Source organism: Ylistrum balloti, unplaced genomic scaffold (assembly GCF_031769215.1).
Source record: "Ylistrum balloti isolate Yb309-2 unplaced genomic scaffold, AGI_CSIRO_Ybal_v1 Utg370082, whole genome shotgun sequence".
In the NCBI taxonomy this organism is placed as follows: domain Eukaryota; kingdom Metazoa; phylum Mollusca; class Bivalvia; order Pectinida; family Pectinidae; genus Ylistrum; species Ylistrum balloti.
The window spans coordinates 167,424-190,564 of NW_026782118.1; the positions used below are offsets into that span (position 1 = coordinate 167,424).

The window sequence follows — 23,141 nt, forward strand, 5'->3', positions numbered from 1 at the left end:
AAAATATAAGCCTTATTCAAACAATCAGATTTGAATAGAAATTACATGTAGAATACACAAATGTATGATATTCTCTGATATTTAACATTGAATTTTTTAAAAGTTAGTTTCAATTTGTCTTCAAATAAAGTTAGAAAAAATCCTGAGAGCAAATGTTTAATAACTTCATGTATGAGAATTTTAGTTTTTTCATTAAGTTTCAGCTTCAGCTTTTCACCTCACCATGTTCAAACACTCCATGCAGGGGATCTGAAAGTCATACTGCACACCGCTGTAGGCGTCTGTGATCAAAGTCTCAAACACCTCGTGGACAAGGAAGATCATATTCTCGGGACGGAATCCTTGGGCCTTCACCAGAACTTTTCCAGAACTGAGAAAAAAAGATCATGTGAAAAGAAAAAGAAAAAATGAAAGAATCGTAATTGTAATTATTTACATCAAAATGAAATTACAAAAAATTTTATCTAATAATAGGTCAGTTTATCTGACTAGTCATCCTAACCACCATTTAAAGAGTCAAAAAGGCAATTACAGTCTCCTAATGTCTTCACATATGAACCTTTTATCAGTAAGCTATAAGTGACCAGTCTTCCTACGGGTTTTAAAACAAACTTATTGATACAAATTGACAGGTCATCCTGCAGTCTCCTTATGAACTATAATAAAAATTTCTTTCGAACTTCGAAGTTCTACAGTTTTACCAAAATCTTCAAAGTAAAATGGACGTCTTTTTCTCAAAGAATTTCATTTTTGTGTTTTTTAGTTTTTCTATAATTTCAATCCATCCTCAGAAAAAAAAATGAAAAAACCCTAAAAAATAATCAGATTTACAGTAAACGTGATGACTTACGAATCCTGAAGGACCACAGCAATATGGTTGTTCTTCTTCAGAAACATGCCTTTCTTCCAGAGGATTCCTTTCTCAGCAAACTGATGCAGTCTCACCTTTGGTTAATTACAATCTGGTTAATAAGTCTATAACCACATACTAACTGGCTTACCAGGTTAGAATCCCATAATATTTTATACTAATTTTAGACATAGGAGGGTGACTTCTGATATTTTGTTTTCATTTTAAAACATGAACGGTGACACTCCACATTTCATCTTGAATTAGGATACACAAGTTCATTAATACCAAATCACAATGACCTTTATTTCTGTTTAGTCCAATAGAAAGAGTAGAATAGAAAATATTGTTATGGGCATATCTTCAATTATATTTTTCTAGGTTTGAAATCTGAAACATGTCGTTGTTTCCTCCATAACAAAATCAATCAAATTAGCAATAACGATGATCTGAAAATTTTGTTCCTTTTAGGGTTTTGCCTCGTGAACAATGTGGGTCAAGTATAATAAAGTAAACCAGAGGTCAGCGACAGACTGTTGGAATATTTCCACCAATCAGAAAGCTAGGATTGGTAGTAAGAGCTAGTTCCAAAGGCTGTGACTATAGGCTTATACCATAACTGTGATATGTTTGAAATTTGAAATTTTGAAATTTTTTCCATTTATGTTTTAAGTCTCTCTCAGGTTTAAATACTGTATAATTGTTAATTTTTGTTTGAAATTCATTTTGCTTAATTCAAATGTCTACAATTAAAAAGAAAAATTAAATATTGGACATGAGATATTAGCATTAGCAGATCCAGAAATAAATATTTATCCACCAAATCAGATACCCTATGGAATAATGGAAAGGTTAATTGATATATTGAAAAAAACAAAGATTGAATCCAATGAAAATATATGATTTCACATATGATATTTCAATATTTTCACAAAGTTCAATAGTTTTTTTTTTTTTTTTTTTTTTCAATTCTGATCAAAGCAGAGTTAAGAGAATGGATGAATTTGATTATAATGTTGAATTTGATAATATTTTTATCTGCTATCAGTATACAATATAGAGATTATATAAATCCAATCAGCAACGCAATTCTTACCTGGGCTCTGTTGAAAAGACCAGCTGGCAGATATTCAAAACTATAAATCATTTTGCCTTCCTGGATACCAGAACCATCTTCAATCGCAGGCCAATTGTACTGAAATTATAGTAAGATGAAAATAAGAATTTTTTTCAAAGATTTTTCAAAATTACTGTAAATTCCTTTATTTTTGAGAGAGTTTTATTTTCGCTGACTCCATACATAATCTTAATCCCCAATTCATCTGTCCATGAAATTTATAGTTCAGATGGATTTAGACAGTACTGTAACAGTTTATTAAAGAAATCAAATCCAATAAACTAATATTATTATTTTTTTTAAAAATCATAAAATTTGAGTCCCACAAAAATATGTAATTTCACAGTTTCTATTTTTTTTATCTAAAAACAATCATAATGAAATATTTTCGTTCCGTGAAACTTCATTTTTTTTAAATTTGAATCAAAAAACCTTTTGTTCTGTGTTTGGCAGTAAACAGGGAACAAGGTTGGCTGGCTCGTCTACAAGAGGAAATGTCAGGTCAAACTCCTCTGTAAGTCGCAGTAGCCAGGGGTGGAACTCTTTTGGGTATGCCTTCCACACTTCCGCCATGTCTTTGTGATATAGTTTTCCTTCCTGAAACGAGCAAGATAATTAAATAATAGTTATATACTCTGTTCGTCTAAGAAATTTAAACCTCAAATATGGACTCAATTAAAGACTTTAAATTAGTCCCTACATTAGAACTGTCATCAGAGGTCCAATGACCTTTGACCTTTAACTTTGATAAATGACCATCTTATTCTTTAAGGTGTAAAACACAATACTTGAATAATATTGGGTAACCATAAACTAAATCAAGATGGACGGACATAGGTAAGAAAATAGCTGCACCACTCCTCCTATAAAATGGGTTTATAAGAAAATATTCTAAACATTCCAGGATCAGTTTTACATGGATTTGATTTCAGCAGGTCAAACATACTTGTGTGGGTCCTGCGTGGACAGTCACAATACACGCCATGACATCGACAATCCATTGTGGATAAATGACGACATGGCCACGTAGAAACTCAGTGTTGAAGAACTGAAGTGAGCCGAGGTCATGAAGGAACTGCACAGCTTGAACAAGCTACAAAAACAAAAATCAGGAATCAGGTTTTAAAAATCATAAGAAAAACTCAATTAAAATAACATATTAAAAAAATGTAATCTAAAGACGAAATTTGAAAAAAACAATTATGAAACTTTTTAACTTTCCCTACCTCCTGGCCATCCACAATACCACACATCGAAGCTATTTCCTCTACTTCTTTCCATTTGATCAAATCCAGTTTTTCTTCATTCCTTTTTCTACAAACAATAAAGTTTTATGTTATACTGGCTAAAAGTATTTGAAAATATCAGAAGATTTTCCCAATATAACATGAGACAAAAGTCATCTCATATTATGATCAAGTAACTTGATGTTTACTAGATGCATGTGCTGTGAGGCAAATATGAATAAAATATTTTAAATAGCTCTCAAGATACAACATTGATTTGGAATAGAATGGGATGTGATGTTATTGGATGGAATGGCTGGAAATGAACCATGCTATATGCTCCCATGTAATGGTAGGAGCAGTAATATCAAAGAAATTCATTTTCAAGAAATCCTTAATTGATAAAAATCACTTAAAGTCATGAGTTAGCAAAGTCAGGATTCAAGAGATACACATACATGTTACAAGCAGATAATTCAGTCAAGTGTACAATAATGTAGGTTTCAATGTGAAGAAAAGAATTCCTAGGTAAGTTGTGTGTCAGATAATGTAGGTTTCAAATTAAACATAAATGACACAATCCTGTGTACATTACATGTAGAGAAAATGTAAGTTTCAAATTAAATGTCAATTACATAGTTCTGTGTAAGTTACATATCAGAAAATGTAGGTTTCAAATTAACTGTCAATTACATAGTTCTGTGTAAGTTACATATCAGAAAATGTAGGTTTTAAATTAACTGTCAATTACATAGCTCTGTGTAAGTTACATGTCAGAAAATGTAGGTTTCAAATTAACTGTCAATTACATAATTCTGTGAAAGTTACATGTCAGAAAATGTAGTTTTCAAATTAAATGTAAATTACTTAGTCCTGAATAAGCCAGGTGAGAGAAAATTCAGTATTCAGCATATATTACAGGATTAAGTATGTATCAATAGTTATTTAAATACCAGTAAGTTTAACTACAACAATTAATTTTTTCTAAATACTGGAAAATTTTTATCACTTTGAGGTGACTTCCATAATGGTGAATATTGAACAAACTACAAATCATAAATCCCCTATTACAATGTACCATTTTTCCAGCATGCATCAGACTGAATATACATACTGGATCACTCTTTCCTCCAATGTGAGCCATGCCTCTGGAATCCTTTCACCCATATACTTTTGTTGTAGAGTCAAGTTTACCAGAAATTCCTTCAAAGCAGCAATACCCTGAAACCAATGACAAAATGATTAATATAAGGAAATCTGATCAAAAAAATCATCATATACTCTGGTACAGTTGTTTTACTACATAAGTTAATATTCTTTTTAAACTTTATTAATGTAGGAAATATTTAGTACATGAAAAAACAAGATATTACCAGTATATCAATTGTAATAGTTGGAACTACAGTTACTGTAACAGGCAGTTCATATACATATATATATGTACTGCCTGTTACAGGAGTCAAATATAGGCCCTCTTTGTAAAAGATAAGTATATATATATTTTACAAAGAGGGCCTATATCTGACTCCTTAAAGAGTTCCTAACATGCATAGTGGTAATCAATAACAAACTTTTGTAAGATTTTTTTTTTATATCAATACACACAGAAACAATTGATCTCCCATTGAAATATCTCCCTATTTATATACAACTAAAATAAGCAGTTAACCTGTTAAAAGTAGGAGAGTCACAATTTATCTCCCTTTGAATTATCCGCCTTGTCTTCCTTTATTTATTTTAAGAGCAGTAAAAAGTGTAAGAGCAATGATTTATCTCCCTTTGAATTATCTCCCTTCCTATCTTTTCATATTGTTTTTCTTACCTCTCCAGTGTAAGAGCTGACAAAGAAGAAGTCAGCAATCTGAGGATATTTCCGTTTCAGTTCATCTTGTGGAATCTTGGATTTTTCAACCTTTGAAATTTGATAAGATTAAAAAATGAAAAAAACAAAAAATTACCATAAGATATTTATCCCTCTAAAGCCCAAAAGGCCAACATTTCACTAGTTTCTTAAAGTCAACAGGTGAAATCATTACAGTAAAATGAACAACATCTGTGAATGAATGTATTGATTAAAATAAAGCATTAAATATGTTTGAGATGATAGTCAAGCATTTGTATATTGGTCAACTTTATATGAACTTTTATATCCCAGAAATAATTATTGGAATAATACCATTATGATGTAATTTACATATTTTTCAATGAATACATATTAATTAAAAAGAAGAATTCACCTTGTCACAGTGTGTTCCTACAATGATAATGGGAGCCTTAGGAGCGTGGCACACTACTGAGTTGAGCCAGAAATCCAATCCTGCATGCTCATATCCAAGTCGGATGTTCCACAGGAGTAGATACACTGCTCGGTTTGACAGGAAAAACTGTATTAAAAAAACACGGCATGGTTAGATGAGCACCCAAAGCAAAGTCAACTGTTAACACTGGCAGTTACAAACATTTCTTCATTTAGCTGTACTTTAGCCCCTCCTACCAGTTACTAGCTGTTTCTTAAACATTCTATAACAGTTCAACAACAAAAACCACTGCTTCTTAGCATTCACAAAACTGCTTGTGAATGCTTGAAGCCTGATAGAAGGACTGCTTACAAAAATTCAAAAACTGCAAAGAAATGACTTGAAAGTTTACCAGCAGTCTTTAGCCTTCAACTGGTACAAAATTTTCAGCACACATGTTTTCTGTGCAATAAAAGTAGAGTTTGGGATGTTATTGCTAGCTGGTTTAAAGTGTATCAGTATTAGGCAGATTTAAGGTTAATTGTGACATCTAAGATGATTCTATAACATTTACATGTGTGCCCATGAAATGAAGAAAGGGGAAATAACTGTTCTTTCTTTCGCACGGTTTTTAAAAAGAAATTTCACGGAAATGTCATTCTCCTGACACAAATTATTTTGAGCCCACCAACATTATTAATATCTAAATATAGATCTTACCTGGTGAGTGTTATAATAGACAGTTTGCCCTGCAAAGTCCCACACATTGAATGTCACCGACTCGTCCTTGTTTTTTGTCTTCACTGTCCAATCTGTTATGCTGATGCCATCCGTGATTTGTTCTCCGTAGTCGTGATAATACACTGCCCGAGAGGCAGTCAAGGACCGTACGAGACTGGAGGAAAAAATAAAATAAAAATTTCATAAACAAATAACATGATGCCAATTGGAACTGAAATACTGTATATAAAACAACCACGAAAAATAAAACCCCTAAAATCTATCTCCAGTCTCAAGCAAAAATTTCATGAAAAATCAACATTATCAAAACAATACACTCAACAAGACATAATTAATGTTAATATCTTAAGTATAGTATAGTAATCCTGTCTGGATGGCATTCATGTTGATTTGATTACCACAATATCATAGTCTTGAAGAATCCTGGTTATTAATAGCTCACCATTTGCAAATTTAAAGTCATATATTTTTGTATCATTTTCATGAAATAAGGTATTCAAGTATATGACTGAACAATTTGACAAAATAAACTATTTGCAAAATCAAAGTGATTAACAGTATGTTTACCTAGTTTTTCCTGCACCACCAAGCCCCACCATCATCAGCTTGGTACGTCTACATTGGACAGAACCAGACAAAAGACGTTTTAGGTATCCAAACACAGCATTGAAGCCCCGAGCCACCACCTCTTTCGGAGGAGTCTTCAGAGTTGGACAGTATTTGAGGTTGATTTCTGTAAATTAGATAACAAGACGACCAAGGACCTTAATAATCATCTGATTTACATTGTTGTTGTTCCTGTAACATGCCTTAGAAATATTCTTGTTAATAAAGTAGAATAATTTGAACTACATTGTACATGAAATGCAGATGTAAAATGTGCATAACATTAACTGCCATGCAATGCTATAGGTCTAACCATATTGGATTTAGAAGAAATGACGCTTGGAAACATAATTTTCCTACATAAACTTTTTCATTCATCAGGAGTTTTTAATAGATTCGCTCATATCTAGGTATGTATACTGAGAAGGTTTTTGAAATTTTAATTGAATATGGCCGCTTTTGGCACACCCATCTGCCCCTGGGAATTAGCCAGTATCAATATGTGTATATCAAATTGTTGTCCTATACTAAAATTTCTAACCAAGTTATATTTATTTCCAACAGAAAATTAACAAAGAGCACTCACAATGTTATTTTCTTATATAAACTAAAGTAAATTTGCCCCCTCCCCAAGGAGAAATGCGAGACCCTGGGGTCATGAAATATACACCTTAAATCCCTCCCATCCAGGAAGAGTACTTGCTTAACCAAACATGAATATTGAAAAGAACATCTTGAAATTTCAACAGTAGGACCCATTATTGGCCATGCCTAGCCCTCAGGCCCCTGTTGGGTGGAGACCACACACTTTTGATTTACCTTAAGCCACAGAATCAAAGTTTCTCCAAAATCCAATGAAATTGGTTCAGGGGTTTTCAAAAGAAGTTGACAAGACCAAAAGGGATCACAATAAGTCACCTTATAATTGTCTCAAGTGAACTAAAAAGTTTTCTGGTCTTTTTCATTCTTCAGAAAAAGGGTTTCTAAATATAAATGACTAAGTATTTACCAACTATTCTATTCATTCAAATCCTCTATCCCCTGACTTTATTTTACAGTGTTTTTGCCATTATGCATTAATTACCAGGTGGTGAAATAAACCTCCAGGAATGTGTAGTTGAATTCTTTGATATATAAAACTTATATACCCAAAACAAAAATAATCTTCAAAGGGATCACAAAATAAACACCATTTACAAAAGTTTTGGGTAAATGTGAGCCCAAAAGCCAAAAAAGGACAGACCCCCCCTGACCACTTGGAACACTGACCAGTTTCCATTGCTGATTTCAAGCATTAAGAAGCTGTGGCACTAAATAAACAAATATAAATTTTTTTTTTTTTTTTTTTAAAATAATATAATCACTTGGGAATGTTTAGGAATTTCAAAATCTACTTCATCATATTAAAATCAAAGGAGCTCGGAAATATCAGGAAAATCAAGTTTATTTCAAAAAGAAGCAAAAGACTTATAACTGATGTGAAATATCACCTTTCATAGGTAGTTCTCCCACACGGCTGCTGATGCTTTCTAAGTAAGGGTTGTTGGACACATCCAGACTGGTCAGTGCTTTCAAGTCCTCTATCTCATCCGGAATCTGTTTCAGGCCGTGGAAAGATAACTCCAATCTCTCCAGGCTGGTTAACTTGAAAATGACGCCTGGAACTCCTCCAGCTGTGATTTAATACAATTTAAGACCATATATTGAATTTATTACAAATAAATGAACAGCTATAAGTGGTCTTGTGGGTTTTCCCTGGGTATTCCTCCAACAGAAAGACTCGTCATGATCATACACTTTCATCCATGCCAACAAGAGAGACATTACAACATTTTATAAGATTTTTAAAAACTTGTACAATCTAAAAAAAAGAAATTATTTCTACATTATATAACCAACTTTACGGACAGAGAGAAAAACTTTTGTCACCCACAGGTTTCAGCTGTAGGGGATTTAAAGCAAGTGTAACCTGGTAATCTAAAATTAAATAACTGATACTATTACCAAGATATGATGTAATTGTCATTAATGTGTGTTTAACATTCATGGATAAAGGAAACATTTTTAATATTTGACAGATGCTTCATATTCTGAAAGAGCTAAGCTGACATTACTGCAACATTCTGACATCTGGAAAAATTTTTTTTAAAAAACCAGGAAACTGGTATAACATCACACATATATATAAATTTGTATGTGTGTCAAATACAAGTTGTTAAAGGGCCATAACTCTGTATATAAATCAAGACATAATTTAAGTTTGTAACATTCCTTGGTGCAATGTAAGTGTACACAACACATGATATAGACTTACTTGCAGTATAAGCTAGATCCTTGATTCCAAACCTTGGATACATGCCAAACAAGAGAGTATTCATTTCCAGCAGTTCTTCCTTCTCCAGTGTCCCAGATGCATCTTTGTCAACTTTATTGAACAACTCAAACTTTTCCTAAAATTGAAAAAAGTATTCTGAAGTGTGCTCAGTACAAATAGAAAAATGTATAGGGATAAGTATTTGATCACAGGTATTACACAGGTGATGACATAACACAGCAAAACAAAAATTGTCGACAAAAAAAACAAAACAAAAAACAAACAAACAAAAAAACAAAAAAAACCAAACAAACAAAAACAAAAATTATACGGAATATATATTTTCAACTTACTTTTTCATCCAAAAGGACACCAAACACAGTATACTGGTTCAGAATGGTCTTGAATGTTTTAAATGTTGGTCGAGATTTTCCCGACACAAGATCTGGAAACCAGGGAACTCCGGAAAGGTTTAGGTAAGTCAACGCTAGCTGGCCAAAGGATTCAGGAATAGTCGAAATCAGATTGGACGCCAAGGAGAGTTCTGTTAACTGCTTCATATTGACAATGGGTTCAAGGTCTCCGATTTTCCCAATGTTGTCGGCGTGGAGAGATTTGAGGGAGACAAGAGACCATACCACTTTGGGAATTTCCTTGAATGGATTATCTGAAATGTCCAGGAAAGTCAAAACATCTTTGAGAGTTGACAGATCACCTGGAAGCTCTGAAATTTTATTTTTACTTATGTTGAGATGGGACAACCATACTGTGCTACCAAAACCATTGGGTAGCCTTTGAAGCTGATTTTCACTCAAATCTAACTCCTCTAGTTTGACGAATTTCCCGAGAAAGTTATCTGAGAGTTCTTTGAGTCCATTCTTTCTGAAGTCAAGTTTCTGTAGGAATTGGTACATCATCTGGAACCTGTCCAAGCCGATCGTCTTCATATCTTGTCCAGCTGAGAGAGCCATGCTGTGTGCTAAACAGCTGTTGATACCCGTTGTTTTGAGGCCGTGTGACAGGTCGAACACTTTATTAAGCTCTGAACAAGCTTCCTTGTCTCCCTGAATATGGGTGAGTATTGTCTGCGAAAAATCATAACAAGTCCAATATAGAATACTATAACATACATTGTAATAAAAAGTTGAACAGAATGAAAATCATGAATTATTTTATACAAAATTGTGATGCAATAATGAGCAAATAAAATTGGCCTTAATGTTTAGTATGTGTTATGATTTTTCATATGTTTTACAGTGCCATGTATAAAAAGTACCTCTTATATCCCATCATCGTTGTCTCCAGTTAGAGAGTGAAGATCAAACTAACAATATACAGTTCTATCAATGGAAACCCTCAATAATATGAATTTATTTCTTTTTGTTTTAGAGATCATGAAAAAAAAAATAAAAAGCTTATATATATATGTACTGACCTGTTTGGTCAGTTGGCATTAGTATATGAATGAGAGAGGTCAGTCTGGAGCTTATGATCAGTATGACTTACCATGTGGATGTCCACAGTCATTCCCTGTTCTTTGTTAAGATGTTCAATTTGGCTGAGCCACAACAGATAGAGATAAAAAACACGACGCAGTCTTGTCTCCATAATGTCAATCTGTGAACACAAATTATCATCAAACCATTTAATATTCTGAGCAAGTCTATACATGCAGTTCTTCAGAACATGCAGCTGGTGCTAAAACAACTGATCTAATCCTTCCCCTTAATGTACATCTATTTGTTGAACTCTGAATAACTGTAACATTTCCAGAATAGTTATAATCAGAATATAGCTATCAAAGCTAAACAGCAATTGAATTTAAGAAAAAGCAAGAATGAAACAAATGATACAAAAAAAGCTAAAGCAGGAATGTTTATGATATATGACTGTATACTAGATGTTATTAATTGAGTTAGATTTGCAAGGTGTAAGTTTTGTAAAAAATCTTCATATTTTATTGCAATTATTTGGTATTTATTTATTTTTTTTATTTTGGGTTCTAGAAAAATAGTTCAAATGCCTGACATGATATTCAAACAATATCAACTCATTTGTTTCATATATTATCTACAATAAATTTTTTTTTAATTATCATTATTATATATTATGAGTAAGAGATATTTATTTAAACATTTATATTATACAAGCCTATAAAACAGTTTTAAAATGAACAGAAAACAGATCTTTTATCATCAAGAGATTTTGTTTTTGTTATAAAGGAGGTAGTATTGGGGGTTGAGGGGGAGATTCATGTCATGATTCTGGTATACATGGGTACTTACCGCCTCTGGTGTAAGAGCTCCTGTAATCCCTTTGATTATGTTCATGGGAGGGTTGGGTAAAATATCCTTCAAAATAAAACAGAAAAACATCTTTTTATACTTCATTAAAACAGGAACTAGTAAATAATAGTAAAATCACTCATATCTGTATCATTGTAGTGAAGAACTTTTAAAGATATAGTAACTGTAACCTATATTTAGCTCAAATCACAAAATCATTTGAGATGTACTCATAGTGTTGTTTGACTTTTTTTGTAAAAGTGTGATAAAATTTCTCTTGAGAAATATATATAGTACTGTTGCTTGATTGGTTATTGATTTTCAATAAATTATCATTGTAATTCAAAACGGTGACCTTGACCTTGAAACTCTTCTACATGACCTCTTTGGAGGTTAATTATCATTGTCGAACCTGAACATTGTGTAAAATTCTAGAATCAAAGTTTGTTTATTCTATATTGATAAATGAAGTCACACTATAGCGATGTCGGGTAGTTCAAACACATGATTTTTTAAAATTAAAAACAAAAATATTCTTTCTGGTGATAATACAAACTCTTTCTATCTTTCTATTCGTGTTTCACTTACAATGGAAATTATTTTAACACATTGTCCAAATGTACAAATGCCTGACTATTTACAAGGGTATTGTCATCACTATAGCAGGTCCATGTCTACATGATGATAGCTCAAACTTGCAAGCATAATTTTGTATGATTCGAACAGGTTCAATAATTGTACTTATTTAATTTTGGACTGGAGACATACTGTACCTTCTGTATGAGGAGTCCAATGTAACAATTAGCTAGATAGGAGACCATTTGGTTTAACTGGGTGTCCTTGTTGTGCTTGGTTAGGCTTAGCCCTGGGTGATCAACAAAGTGAAGCAGCTCCATTCCTGAAAAATCAGGTTTCCTTGTACATTTCTTATGGTACAAAACCACAATATATTGCTTCAATACACAGATATTAGAGTGCGAAAATATGAAATTTTCAAAATATTTGTCAAATGAATGAAATTTTAAAAAACTGTGTGGGGAACAAGAAGCAATATCTGCAATTATTATGAGCTTTCATGTTCACATATGTATGCAGGGCTATCGTTGTTTGACCTTACACACTGTGACTATACTGACTCATGATCATTAACTCCTAAAAGTATTGGTTACACACTTTGAACATTAATGTTCACCTGTCATTGAGATCTATAAAAGCTGTCGTTTTTGTTGATGAAATATGTAATAAAGAATTACCATAAGGACATGATAAGTTTAATGCATGAAATAGGCATAAGATGAATGTTTCATTCAAAGTTAATAATTCTGACCAAATTTGATTTCTTTCCAATGCAAATATAACAATTATGCATAAAAATGTCACTTTCTTCACAATACACATTACGTTAATAGTAAACTTTATTTTCTCTTCTTGGAAAAATTAATAGAGCCTGGGATTGTAGAACATACCACTTGGCAAGCCTTTTGAGATTCTTGGTTAATTACCAAGTTTGATGTATTTCCATTGACAATCAAGTTATACTTAAAAGTGGTATTTTTCTGAATCAAATAGTAAATTCCTTCCCCTCCCTTTGGGAAAAAGTGAGACCCTGACGTCAAGAAAAATTCAGTTTTTAGTTACACATCTTAGACCTTTCCATGAAGAGTATTGGAAACTACCCTCTCTGTATGGTGAAAAGATTTTTGAAAAGTTAGTCAATCTGATCTCTTCTGGCCCCAGCTCCTGGGAGTTAGATGAGGTCAATAGGTGCATTCATGTTCTATCAAACTGCTATCCTATACAAATTATTCTAAGTTTGGAATGGAAATTAAACAATTATGCTGAAAAATGTAAATTTACCAGGCACATAAACTATCAACTAATTAAACTTTACCTCCCCCCCCCCACTCCTCCCTTGGGGGTTATGTAAGACCCTATGGTCATGAAATCTACAATGGTAAAGCATCTTAAGATTCTTATATTCCTGAAGAATATTTGATTCTACAATATCTGGGTTGTGAGAAGAAGATTTTTGAAATGTTAATCAGTTCGATCCCTTTTGGCTCCTCCCACCAGTCCCTGGAGGTCAGCCAAGATGGCAATTTGCATACCATGAAACTAATCCCATACTAATAAAGTATGAGTTATTTCCGAATGGAAATTAGATCAACTATGTTCCAAAGTAACATTCTCTGACAAAAGCTATTAGATTAGAACAGGTCACCTGAGAGAAAGCCTTAAAAACTTTCAAATTTCACCGTATACATTATAATTAGAAATTTAAACCAAAGAAAATTACAGATTTCTTTATCAAGCAGTTTCTAAACAAGGCAAGTGTATACGGTTAGTTAAATTCAAGGTACATGGTTAATTTCCCCTCCTGGTTGACACTTGAATTTCCTCATCAACTTACTGTTAATGTCACATTTCAGTTAATATCATAATTTCCTCTGACAAATGAGCCATGATATTAAGCAGTATAAACAGTATAAATCACTTTTTTTCTGTTAGTTTTTCACTTTTCACTACTTACTGTTGCCAGGACACAGAAGATGGATCATTTGGTCTGCCTGGTTGATAATCTGCTGTAATGAAGGATACTTCAACATGTCCTCACTGAGACTAGCAGGCAACAGGCAGAAAAACTTGAATTTGTTGTTGAAGAAGTCAACCACAGCAGGTGTTAATGTACATTTCTTCATAGCAACAAACTCCAAGCCTGTTATGTGAAAAAAAAATTCTGAAATCTGCATATCCAAACATTTTCTGATGAGTACATGTATCTTTAAATCATGTCAGTTGAAAAATTATTTGCATTTTTACTCTTATTTTCATAACTATATCAATCAAGTAGTGGACTCCTTACATAGAGTCTACTAATATATATAATAGCAAATATATCAAATATTTTCAATAAATAAACTGAGCAGCAATTTTTTCTTTACATACTTTTGACAATAATCACAATTCTAACAAAAAAAATCACCAAATGTTTCTTGTATATTGACATCAAGCAACAGTTTTCTGCATAAAGCATCGTTTTCTGTTTGCCTATGGTTGACAGCCTTAAAACATTGTCATTTAAAGAGCATATATAAAGACACTTCCTTTTTGCATATGTCTCACAGTTATTTAGAAAAAGAAAAAGTATGTGACATCACTTCCTGTTTGCATACTTACGTCTCACAGTGTCATAGAAAAAAGTATGTGACATCACTTTCTGTTTGCATACTTACATCCCACAGTGTCATGGGAAAAAGTATGTGACATCACTTCCTGTTTGCATACTTATGACTCACAGTGTCATGGAAAAAAGTATGTGACATCACTTCCTGTTTGCATACTTACATCTCACAGTGTCATGGAAAAGATTATGTGACATCACTTCCTGTTTGCATACTTACGTCTCACAGTGTCATGGAAAAAAGTATGTGACATCACTTCCTGTTTGCATACTTACATCTCACAGTGTCATGGAAAAGATTATGTGACATCACTTCCTGTTTGCATACTTATGTCTCATAGTGTCATGGAAAAAATTATGTGATATCACTTCCTTTTTGCATACTTACGTCTCACAGTGTCTTTGGAAGAAGAACATGACATCACTTGCTGGTTGCTAACATCAGAGGCGTAACCAAGCTTCTGCAGGACTTCATTCTCGAGATCAGGCTGTGTTCCCTCACACTGAGCCTTTAAAAGCACAACAGAAATCAAGAAACCAGAAATGATTCCTAATCTTTATATTTAGCCTGAAAATGAGCTATTACATCCTCTTTCTCTATAAGTGGGCTAATTTATTGTCACATGGCAACACAAAAATATGTAACAGCTATGCTTAATGCTTCAAAGATCTGATGTCTGAGTCTGGATGGTTACCTCCCTGTAGAAAATACATATTTTCCCTTAAAGTTTATTTCTATAAACTAAAACAGTTTCAACAAAGGTTAATTTCCTTTTATTTATAGAAGCATCAAAGCAGTTGAATCATCTCTGAAGAACAGAAAACTGAGCTCTATCACCTTCTTTCAGAAGCTTATAACACAGGAAACTTCTACGACCAGTGATGCCCACTTAAAATAATTTCTAACATCTATAGGTATACATATTGATACAGTTGTACATATAATTACCACGTCATAGTTCATTTACCTCATTAAAGAATTCATATGGAATAGGAAGTTGTTCGATTTCCTGGAGATAGTCATACCAATCAAATTCCTGGGGCCTACCTATGTAAACAAACAAACAAAAACAAGGTGTGAACATTGAATATAGTCAGAAGAATTTAAAATTCAGAATAAACAAAAGTATCAGGGTAAATGATGAATGCTTCCTGCAAATCACCTAATTATCCAGAATATGGATTTTGTCAGATTAATGACATGTGTCTATAAAATATATTAAAATGGAGAGATTGAATGAGGAAAGAATAATGTTTGTACATATTACAAACGTGTTTTTGTGTCCGACACATACTCATGCTTGAGCTACAAAAGCAAGGGCATATTTTAATCTGCTATTTAGTGTAAATGTCAGTGGTAACACTGTTTTTTTATTTCTAATACTAGTAAGAGAGTTTATGAATATTTTCTATACTGTAAATCAAACAATATACTGAGATTTGAAAACTCTATTCACAAATGCACTTACTTATATGATACACTGAAAGTTTTATCAGCATTAATTCAAGATATAGTTATGCTCAGGACAAAAAAAAATTAACAAAGAGCAATAACTATTAAAATTACAAGATGTGGGCCCTGACTTTGGCAGACTGCACTGTATCTTAGTATGAACAATGTGTATATCAAATTCCATGTCCTAGTTTAAATTTAAATAAAATTATGCTTCTGGCATGAACTTTTAACCAAGGGCAATAACTCTGTAAATAAGGGGTTGTGAGCCTTGAATCTTATACTGCATGCACATCATCTAATTGTAACTGCTGTACTAAAAGTTTCATGATTCTTGCTTAACTGTTGGCAAAGCTATACTTCAGACACATCACATGGAACGGCTGACAAACAAACAAAATGCCAAGTCAAAAATTTTCTGAAAGCATAAAAGATTTGAAATCCAAATTGGAGAATTCCAGAATCAACACCTATATGCACTTGATTTCATTACTTATGCTCACCCACCTTTGGGTCTCTGCAGTTCAGGTGTGTAGTTATGGTTGGTTGAATGAGCGTTTAAAGCCATGTAGCCAATAGGGTGGAGATCTTTGGACTCTGGCTCACTCCAGTAGTCATATCTCTTTGTCCAACCATCAAAGTGTATCAACAGACGACCATCTGTTTCATTAATCTGTGCTACAAAATATAAAATATACACATAGTTTTCAAAACAGGATAAAAAAATAGATACTTGTAATTATCTAATAAATTTACTGTTTTATGATAAACGTAAAAAAAAAAAAATTTTAAAAGTTGTAATAGCATGGTGCACATACATTTTTATGTGATTTAAACATTTATAGTTTAAACCTAAAAACTTCAAAATCTGTGAATAACAGTCTTGTACTATACACAATTCTTTTGTCTGATTTTTTTTTTTTATTTATTTATCATTGGTTTGCCAATCATTAATAGTCATTTTTTACAACAAAAAGTATCTTTAAATTATCTACCTTTATAAGGGAAAAACTATGGATAGTGATATTCACCAAGGCTGCAGGATGTGAGAAAAATCACCTTTTGAACGTCAATAAATCCTCATATTATCACAAAATGGCTGATAACTACAGATTCTGTTATAATACATGGCCTTTAAAAAGTTCATATAAAATGAAAAATAGTTTATTCTTAGTCTGAGTTGTCAATTTGCGATGATAACCTGGCACCATGCACACTTCCTTTTACTATTAAATATTTTTAGTCTACATTATCAATTTCCAAAGATAACCTCCTGTGCAGGAATTTTGCAAGTTTCATGTTAACATTGTAATTTGTTGAGAGCTGTTGGAAACCTCGTGGCCAATCAGAGAAGAGGGATTTATTAGTTATCTAACTATGATATATGGTATGAAGCTGTGGCGTGTGGAAATGTCACCAGAACACTGACGTACGTTGATGAGACCACACCTAGAAGACAGAAAACCTGTCACCAACGAACCAGGTGGTGCAGGGTATACTTACAAACTGTTGCAACACAAACAAGTGAAGGGTTAAGACGGTCCAACGCCTCAAGTCGCATTCCTTCAACAACTGCAGTGGATTTTGAAGGCTGCAAGAATAGCACACAAGTCGTATAAATAGGAAATATGAACGCACTGGCTTTTAAAAATGGTAATTTGAGGTGAAAAATTTTGGAAAGGCCTCACATGAAAGAGTCAATGTCAAAGTAGACAGCGAATGACACTAAACACAAAGTACATTTTGTATATCACTTAATTAATAGACCAGACACTGGCAAGAGTCAATGCATCTTTATTCTGAGTAGGTTTACTCACATTTTTGAGTCAATTGTACTATTATTCAGAGTAGAAAGATTTGCATCCAGGAGACAATGCATCATTATTCCGAGTAGGTTTACTCACATTTTTGAGTCAATTGTACTATTATTCAGAGTAGAAAGATTTGCATCCAGGGGTCAATGTAGATTTGCAGGTTTACTCACATTTTTGAGTCAATTGGGCATCCAGGGGTCAATGTATCATTATTCCGAGTAGGTTTACTCACATTTTTGAGTCAATTGTACAATTATTCAGAGTAGAAAGACTTGCATCCAGGAGTCAATGTATACTTTTTTATATCATAGACAGAATCATCACAAGCTAGTACAGACTCACATCTAGGAGTCAAAGCATCCTTATTTGGATTAAATTGACTCACTACAGACAAAAGTCAATATATCAATATGTAGAATATTTATCTGATGAACTCATAGCAGTAATGAGTCAATTTATTGTACTTTGAAGGAGTCATTAGAATATGCATTTGACATATGTTGGCAAGACAACACTTAAAAATAGAAAACCTGTAACCCACCAACCAAGTACCGGTACTTTGGAGTTGATAGCTAGTGTCTGCAGAGAAAACTCAATGTAACTGTCTGGAGTAAATTGACTCACAACAAGCAAATTGACTCACAACAAGCAGGAGTTCAGTGTATCATTATTTGCAATAGATAGACTTAACATTTGGCATTGCGATTTTGAGTGGACAAACTCACCACAGGCAGGAGTCCATGCATCATCACTGTGGTTGTTGAATCTGCCATATGTTTTCCAGTAAGTCTCAGGTTTATTTTTCTTGCTATAATTCGGACTGATGCTACAAGCTGTTCCCCTATCAAGACACTTATAGAGTAGAAACACGTTCCTTCAAGAACAGATCCTGGAGTCAGTTGGAGGGTCAATGTATCCCCCATCTGAACAGATGGGAGGGTCGCCGCCACCTTTTTGTGGGAGGTATCCAAACTACCAGCACTCAGCTCTTTTGTCTTCAAATCTATGTTATGATATAGGTTGCCATCTCCTCCAGCTCTATTAGTAAGAAAACATCTATTATTTGGTTTCATTGTGAAATTGACCACAATGTACTTAATTATAGATGTATATTTGTGGTAGATGATCCATCTTAAACCCATTTTCAGAACCTTATTTTTCTTCTTTTTTTTTTGTATAGATTTTCAACTTTGCTTTATTTGCCATATAAGGCCTTGCCCCTCCTGTCCCCAGGAGCCAATTCCTACAATCTACACAAAACAATTCCCTTTAATCAAAAGATATTTCAGACCATATTTGGACACAAGTCAGTCATCCCTACAATAGGACATGTCCCAGAAGATCTAAAATTGAGTGCTCTTCCCCATCAAATGCTTCCAACCAAATTTGCTCAAAATCTGCAGTCATTCATGACTAATATCAATTTGTAGAAAAGTGGACATATGGACACTTTGTCCTGTTATTTGCTCACTTGGCCCATAGGACCATGTGAGGTAAATTAAAGTACTGAAATTACTAAGAGACTACACATGTTGATGATATATAATCCATCACATACACAACAACCAATGACTATCAATGGCTAAATTTGAAATTTTGGAATACATTTTCCATTAAATCAGTGAAATTTGTGCAAAATGTACAATTCATGAAAACATTTTCAAAATCAAGAGATTGCCACTTACAATGATAGGATGCATGAGGTGTACAATTGCTATGATGTGTGAGGTGTGCAAGGTTGTTTATCTGTATGTTTAAAATGCTTTGAAAAATAAAATAAAAAAAAAAAAAAAAAGGGGGGGGGGGATTGCCACTGGCATTGGTATTTGATATTGAACCCGGAACGACACTTTGCAAAAGTATTATAAATGGAATATTTAAATGACCACCAAGTCTGTTTTTAAAATAATAGTACATGATTATCTCATAGGGACATTATACATGAATGACAATGTTTTGAAGGCTGGCGGCATTGTTTACTGCATATGACTGGCTGATGAGGATGCTGGTAAATCATTGAAATATTTCACCCAATCAGAAGCTAGCATTGGTTTTAACTGCTAGTTCCAAAGGCTGTCACAATAAGCCGAAACCTAACTGTGTTATGTTAAGTCTAAAAATATAAAAAGAAAGACTGTTGTTGTAAAATCTTTATGTCCCTGTGTGAAGTCCCCAAAAGTTATTTGAGGACATAACACAGGACAGTAATGGTCACACTGTCAAAAGATATAATTTCAAAACTTTGCTTACAGTAAGAAAATGGAGATATTGGATGGTGACCCTTCAACAAAAGTCATCTTCCACAAGTTCTGTTCGTAAGGGTCCATGCCAAGTCTAAAGTTTACATCTGATGTTTCACTGCCAGGAAGAAAGCTGACACAGTTACCAGTGAGTCTGACTTTTGAGGAATCCTTTGGTAACACGACTTGATTCTCCATCAGAAAACTAGTGGTAACTTCTCTCTGTACTCTCTGTAAAAGTAAATATATTGCATTCCTTTCTGATTAAAAAAATATTTTAGATGGAAATGCAATTGTACTTTTTTTTTTAATGAGATTTAAATTTTATCAAAGTTTGTTGAAGAGCAAAATAATCACTTGATTTTTTGCATGAAGTTATCAGTTGCAAAGAAGAATTTAGAAAAATAGTTATGCCTGCCTTGTGCATTTAAATAAGCAAATATATTGTGATTACTTGATAGAAACTTGGAGAAACTAAGAAATGATTCATGTGACTAAACCAGATATATAAAAGCGCAGAATGCTTTTGAAAAGCATTTGTTCAGAAACCCCTGGAATTCTATATACAACATCCTATCAATCTTTCAAAGTTCAGAATGACAAATAAACTATTTTTAGGTCAGACATGCAGACCTGTTGACTCAATTGACGAAGAAATCTGAAATTCTTAACATTGTTCAGGTTGCTAAAAATTGAAATATAATTCAAACAATCCTGACATTCAAAATGCTTGACTGCAATTACGTGTAAATTACCTAAAAATATTAATAAATAACTTAACCAAAAACAACTTGGGAATTCACCAGTGAAAACCTACTCACTCACTTAAATCACACTTAAAACACTGTTTCCATTCAAATACAATACAGTTTTTAAATAATTGGAAATGAACAGTTTCAAACTGCCAGTTATTTTACAATTTTATTCTGAAGTAATTATTTTTAAATACCCATTTATGATTATACATATTATCGAAAGGTAGTAAGTTAAGTATGAAACACATGTCTGACATATGTTTGTACAGTCAATGTATAATCGTACATCTGTAAAATGCTTTACAGAAATTCAAGTTTGTTGCAAATCTGTTGCAAAACTGTTCTGTTTGCAAGAAGTTTACATGCTAGTTGCTAGCATTTTGTGACATTTTGGAAACTAATTTTTGTTTGCAACAACTTTGTAGCAATTTGCCACAAAGTTACAAGATGGGCTATTATTGTCAAGAAATTACTATACTTAGACCAGATTAATTTGCAGCGAATGTTCAGTTAATTTGGTTGAAATTTCATCTTGTTTACAAAATATCAGAAGCACACATCTATTCAAATCAAAGTGATTTTGTAATCGTACAATTTCCACAGGAGAGATTTCTAACATTAAGATATAATATATATGTAGCTCTGGTTAGAAGTGTTACTATACTAAATGTCTGTACATTTTATGTTAATAAAAAGCAACTACTTGTTTATTTACTTTACTTTTTTTTATTATTATTATTTTTTAATTCATGAAACTAAAACCAGAAAAGTTATTGTGAATGACTTGAATGAGTATTTTTTTATGATTTTCCATCTTTGCAGCTGCAAATTGCATTATGTACCATTATAAAAATCAAATCAACAAAAACATAACTAATATCATCCACACACTAATTAACATACTTAATATCAGTCTATATCTTATCTACTTAACTGAGGTCAATTGGAGTTTTACTACATATACTCAAGAGTTACTTACTTATCAAATAAATCAATTACTTAAAAAATTACTTATGCAGAGTAAAAGCATATTATTTACTTTAAGTAATTTCAAGTATGGTTTTATTTATTTATTCATTTTTTTGTGCAAGAAGCAATACTTCAAAGGATGAAACAAGACAGATAGGTCACAATATATTCCCCTCCCTTTCAAATGGAGGCGAATTAAAAAAGGGACCAAAATCAATCCTGGTAAACTACCATAGAGCAAATTTATGTGAGAAAAAGTCAGTTGCCTAAGGCATTAAAATTCATATTCCTCCAAAGTATAAGGCTGTTGAGTATTTTCATAGACATTTCATTGCTCTGTAATAAGTACACACCCTGACTTTGGAATCAGAAGAATGCATGGTCTTCACACTCTTACAGAACAAGACTAAAAGTATAAATATGTAAAAACAGGTTCAGTATTTACCGTTTGTAAGAGGTATTGGCTAACAGTGACACCACAATTTTCACATGTGAGAGATGGTAATGGCGCCGTTATTTTCTCTGCCTCTAATGTCATTGGAACAGGGATCTTGTGATTTGCGATACAGGCAAAGACGCTCTCTGTGGAAAAGAAATACATGAAACACAATGATAATATATGCACAAACAAAAGTCAATGATGGTAAAAGGAGAATGCACTCAGAACAATTAAGGGACATATTTTTAAAAAAAAAAAAGTATAAGGAGAAAAATGTTGTTCAAGTCACGTTAATCTGTTATTAAAGACACCTAGCTACTATGCTATTATGAGAAAATCCTATATATATCAATGTCATGTTCTCAAAGTAAGAACAGAGGTCACATTTAAGTACCTCATATAGACCAATGAAATTGCTTTACTACACATATTTATTCAATACATGACAGTAAAAAATAAATGTTATATTCTAAATTAAAAAAATATAGTTATTCTACTTTCAATAGTTCTGGGTGACATTTAGAGCAGAATTGAATTGTATTTTATAATGAAACTTATTTTTTTCACAAAATAGGATTTATTTTGTGGCTGTTAGTATCGTACTTTGTATATGACTTACGTGGTTTGGGATTGGTGCTTTTTTGTTCAATCTGAAAGGTACCAAGAAGCAAGCATAAACAATTACATATATTTTTTTTATATATATAATCATTGCTCTTCTCTACATTTAAATATAACAAAACAATTGTTTGTATTACCAACAAAACACAAAATGCCTTATAACAGATGTGTGACATTTCCTGTTATGAAGCTTACCAACAAAACACAAAATGCCTTATAACAGATGTGTGACATTTCCTGTTATGAAGCAATATTGACAAAATATTTCTCGGATAATTCCGAGTGTTATCCCA

At 32.7% G+C, this 23,141-nt stretch overlaps 1 protein-coding gene across 1 annotated transcript in view; it reads right to left on the reverse strand.

Moving 5' to 3' along the window:
• LOC132549872 (uncharacterized) overlaps positions 1-22,877 on the reverse strand; it is a gene marked incomplete at its 5' end in the record, with an annotated part of 36,322 nt that extends 13,445 nt beyond the window's left edge. Inside the window, 26 exons of the mRNA XM_060213840.1 lie at positions 223-370; positions 851-945; positions 1,947-2,045; positions 2,400-2,564; positions 2,914-3,060; positions 3,194-3,281; positions 4,308-4,414; positions 5,016-5,105; positions 5,431-5,577; positions 6,151-6,325; positions 6,739-6,904; positions 8,268-8,450; positions 9,092-9,227; positions 9,445-10,176; positions 10,598-10,708; positions 11,377-11,442; positions 12,150-12,274; positions 13,907-14,092; positions 14,946-15,066; positions 15,526-15,605; positions 16,518-16,688; positions 17,514-17,601; positions 18,550-18,862; positions 20,075-20,295; positions 22,234-22,366; positions 22,843-22,877. Coding sequence (XP_060069823.1) covers positions 223-370; positions 851-945; positions 1,947-2,045; positions 2,400-2,564; positions 2,914-3,060; positions 3,194-3,281; positions 4,308-4,414; positions 5,016-5,105; positions 5,431-5,577; positions 6,151-6,325; positions 6,739-6,904; positions 8,268-8,450; positions 9,092-9,227; positions 9,445-10,176; positions 10,598-10,708; positions 11,377-11,442; positions 12,150-12,274; positions 13,907-14,092; positions 14,946-15,066; positions 15,526-15,605; positions 16,518-16,688; positions 17,514-17,601; positions 18,550-18,862; positions 20,075-20,295; positions 22,234-22,366; positions 22,843-22,877 — 4,128 coding nt within the window. The remainder of the gene's footprint in view (positions 1-222; positions 371-850; positions 946-1,946; positions 2,046-2,399; positions 2,565-2,913; positions 3,061-3,193; positions 3,282-4,307; positions 4,415-5,015; positions 5,106-5,430; positions 5,578-6,150; positions 6,326-6,738; positions 6,905-8,267; positions 8,451-9,091; positions 9,228-9,444; positions 10,177-10,597; positions 10,709-11,376; positions 11,443-12,149; positions 12,275-13,906; positions 14,093-14,945; positions 15,067-15,525; positions 15,606-16,517; positions 16,689-17,513; positions 17,602-18,549; positions 18,863-20,074; positions 20,296-22,233; positions 22,367-22,842) is intronic.
• Positions 22,878-23,141: the final 264 nt, after the last annotated feature.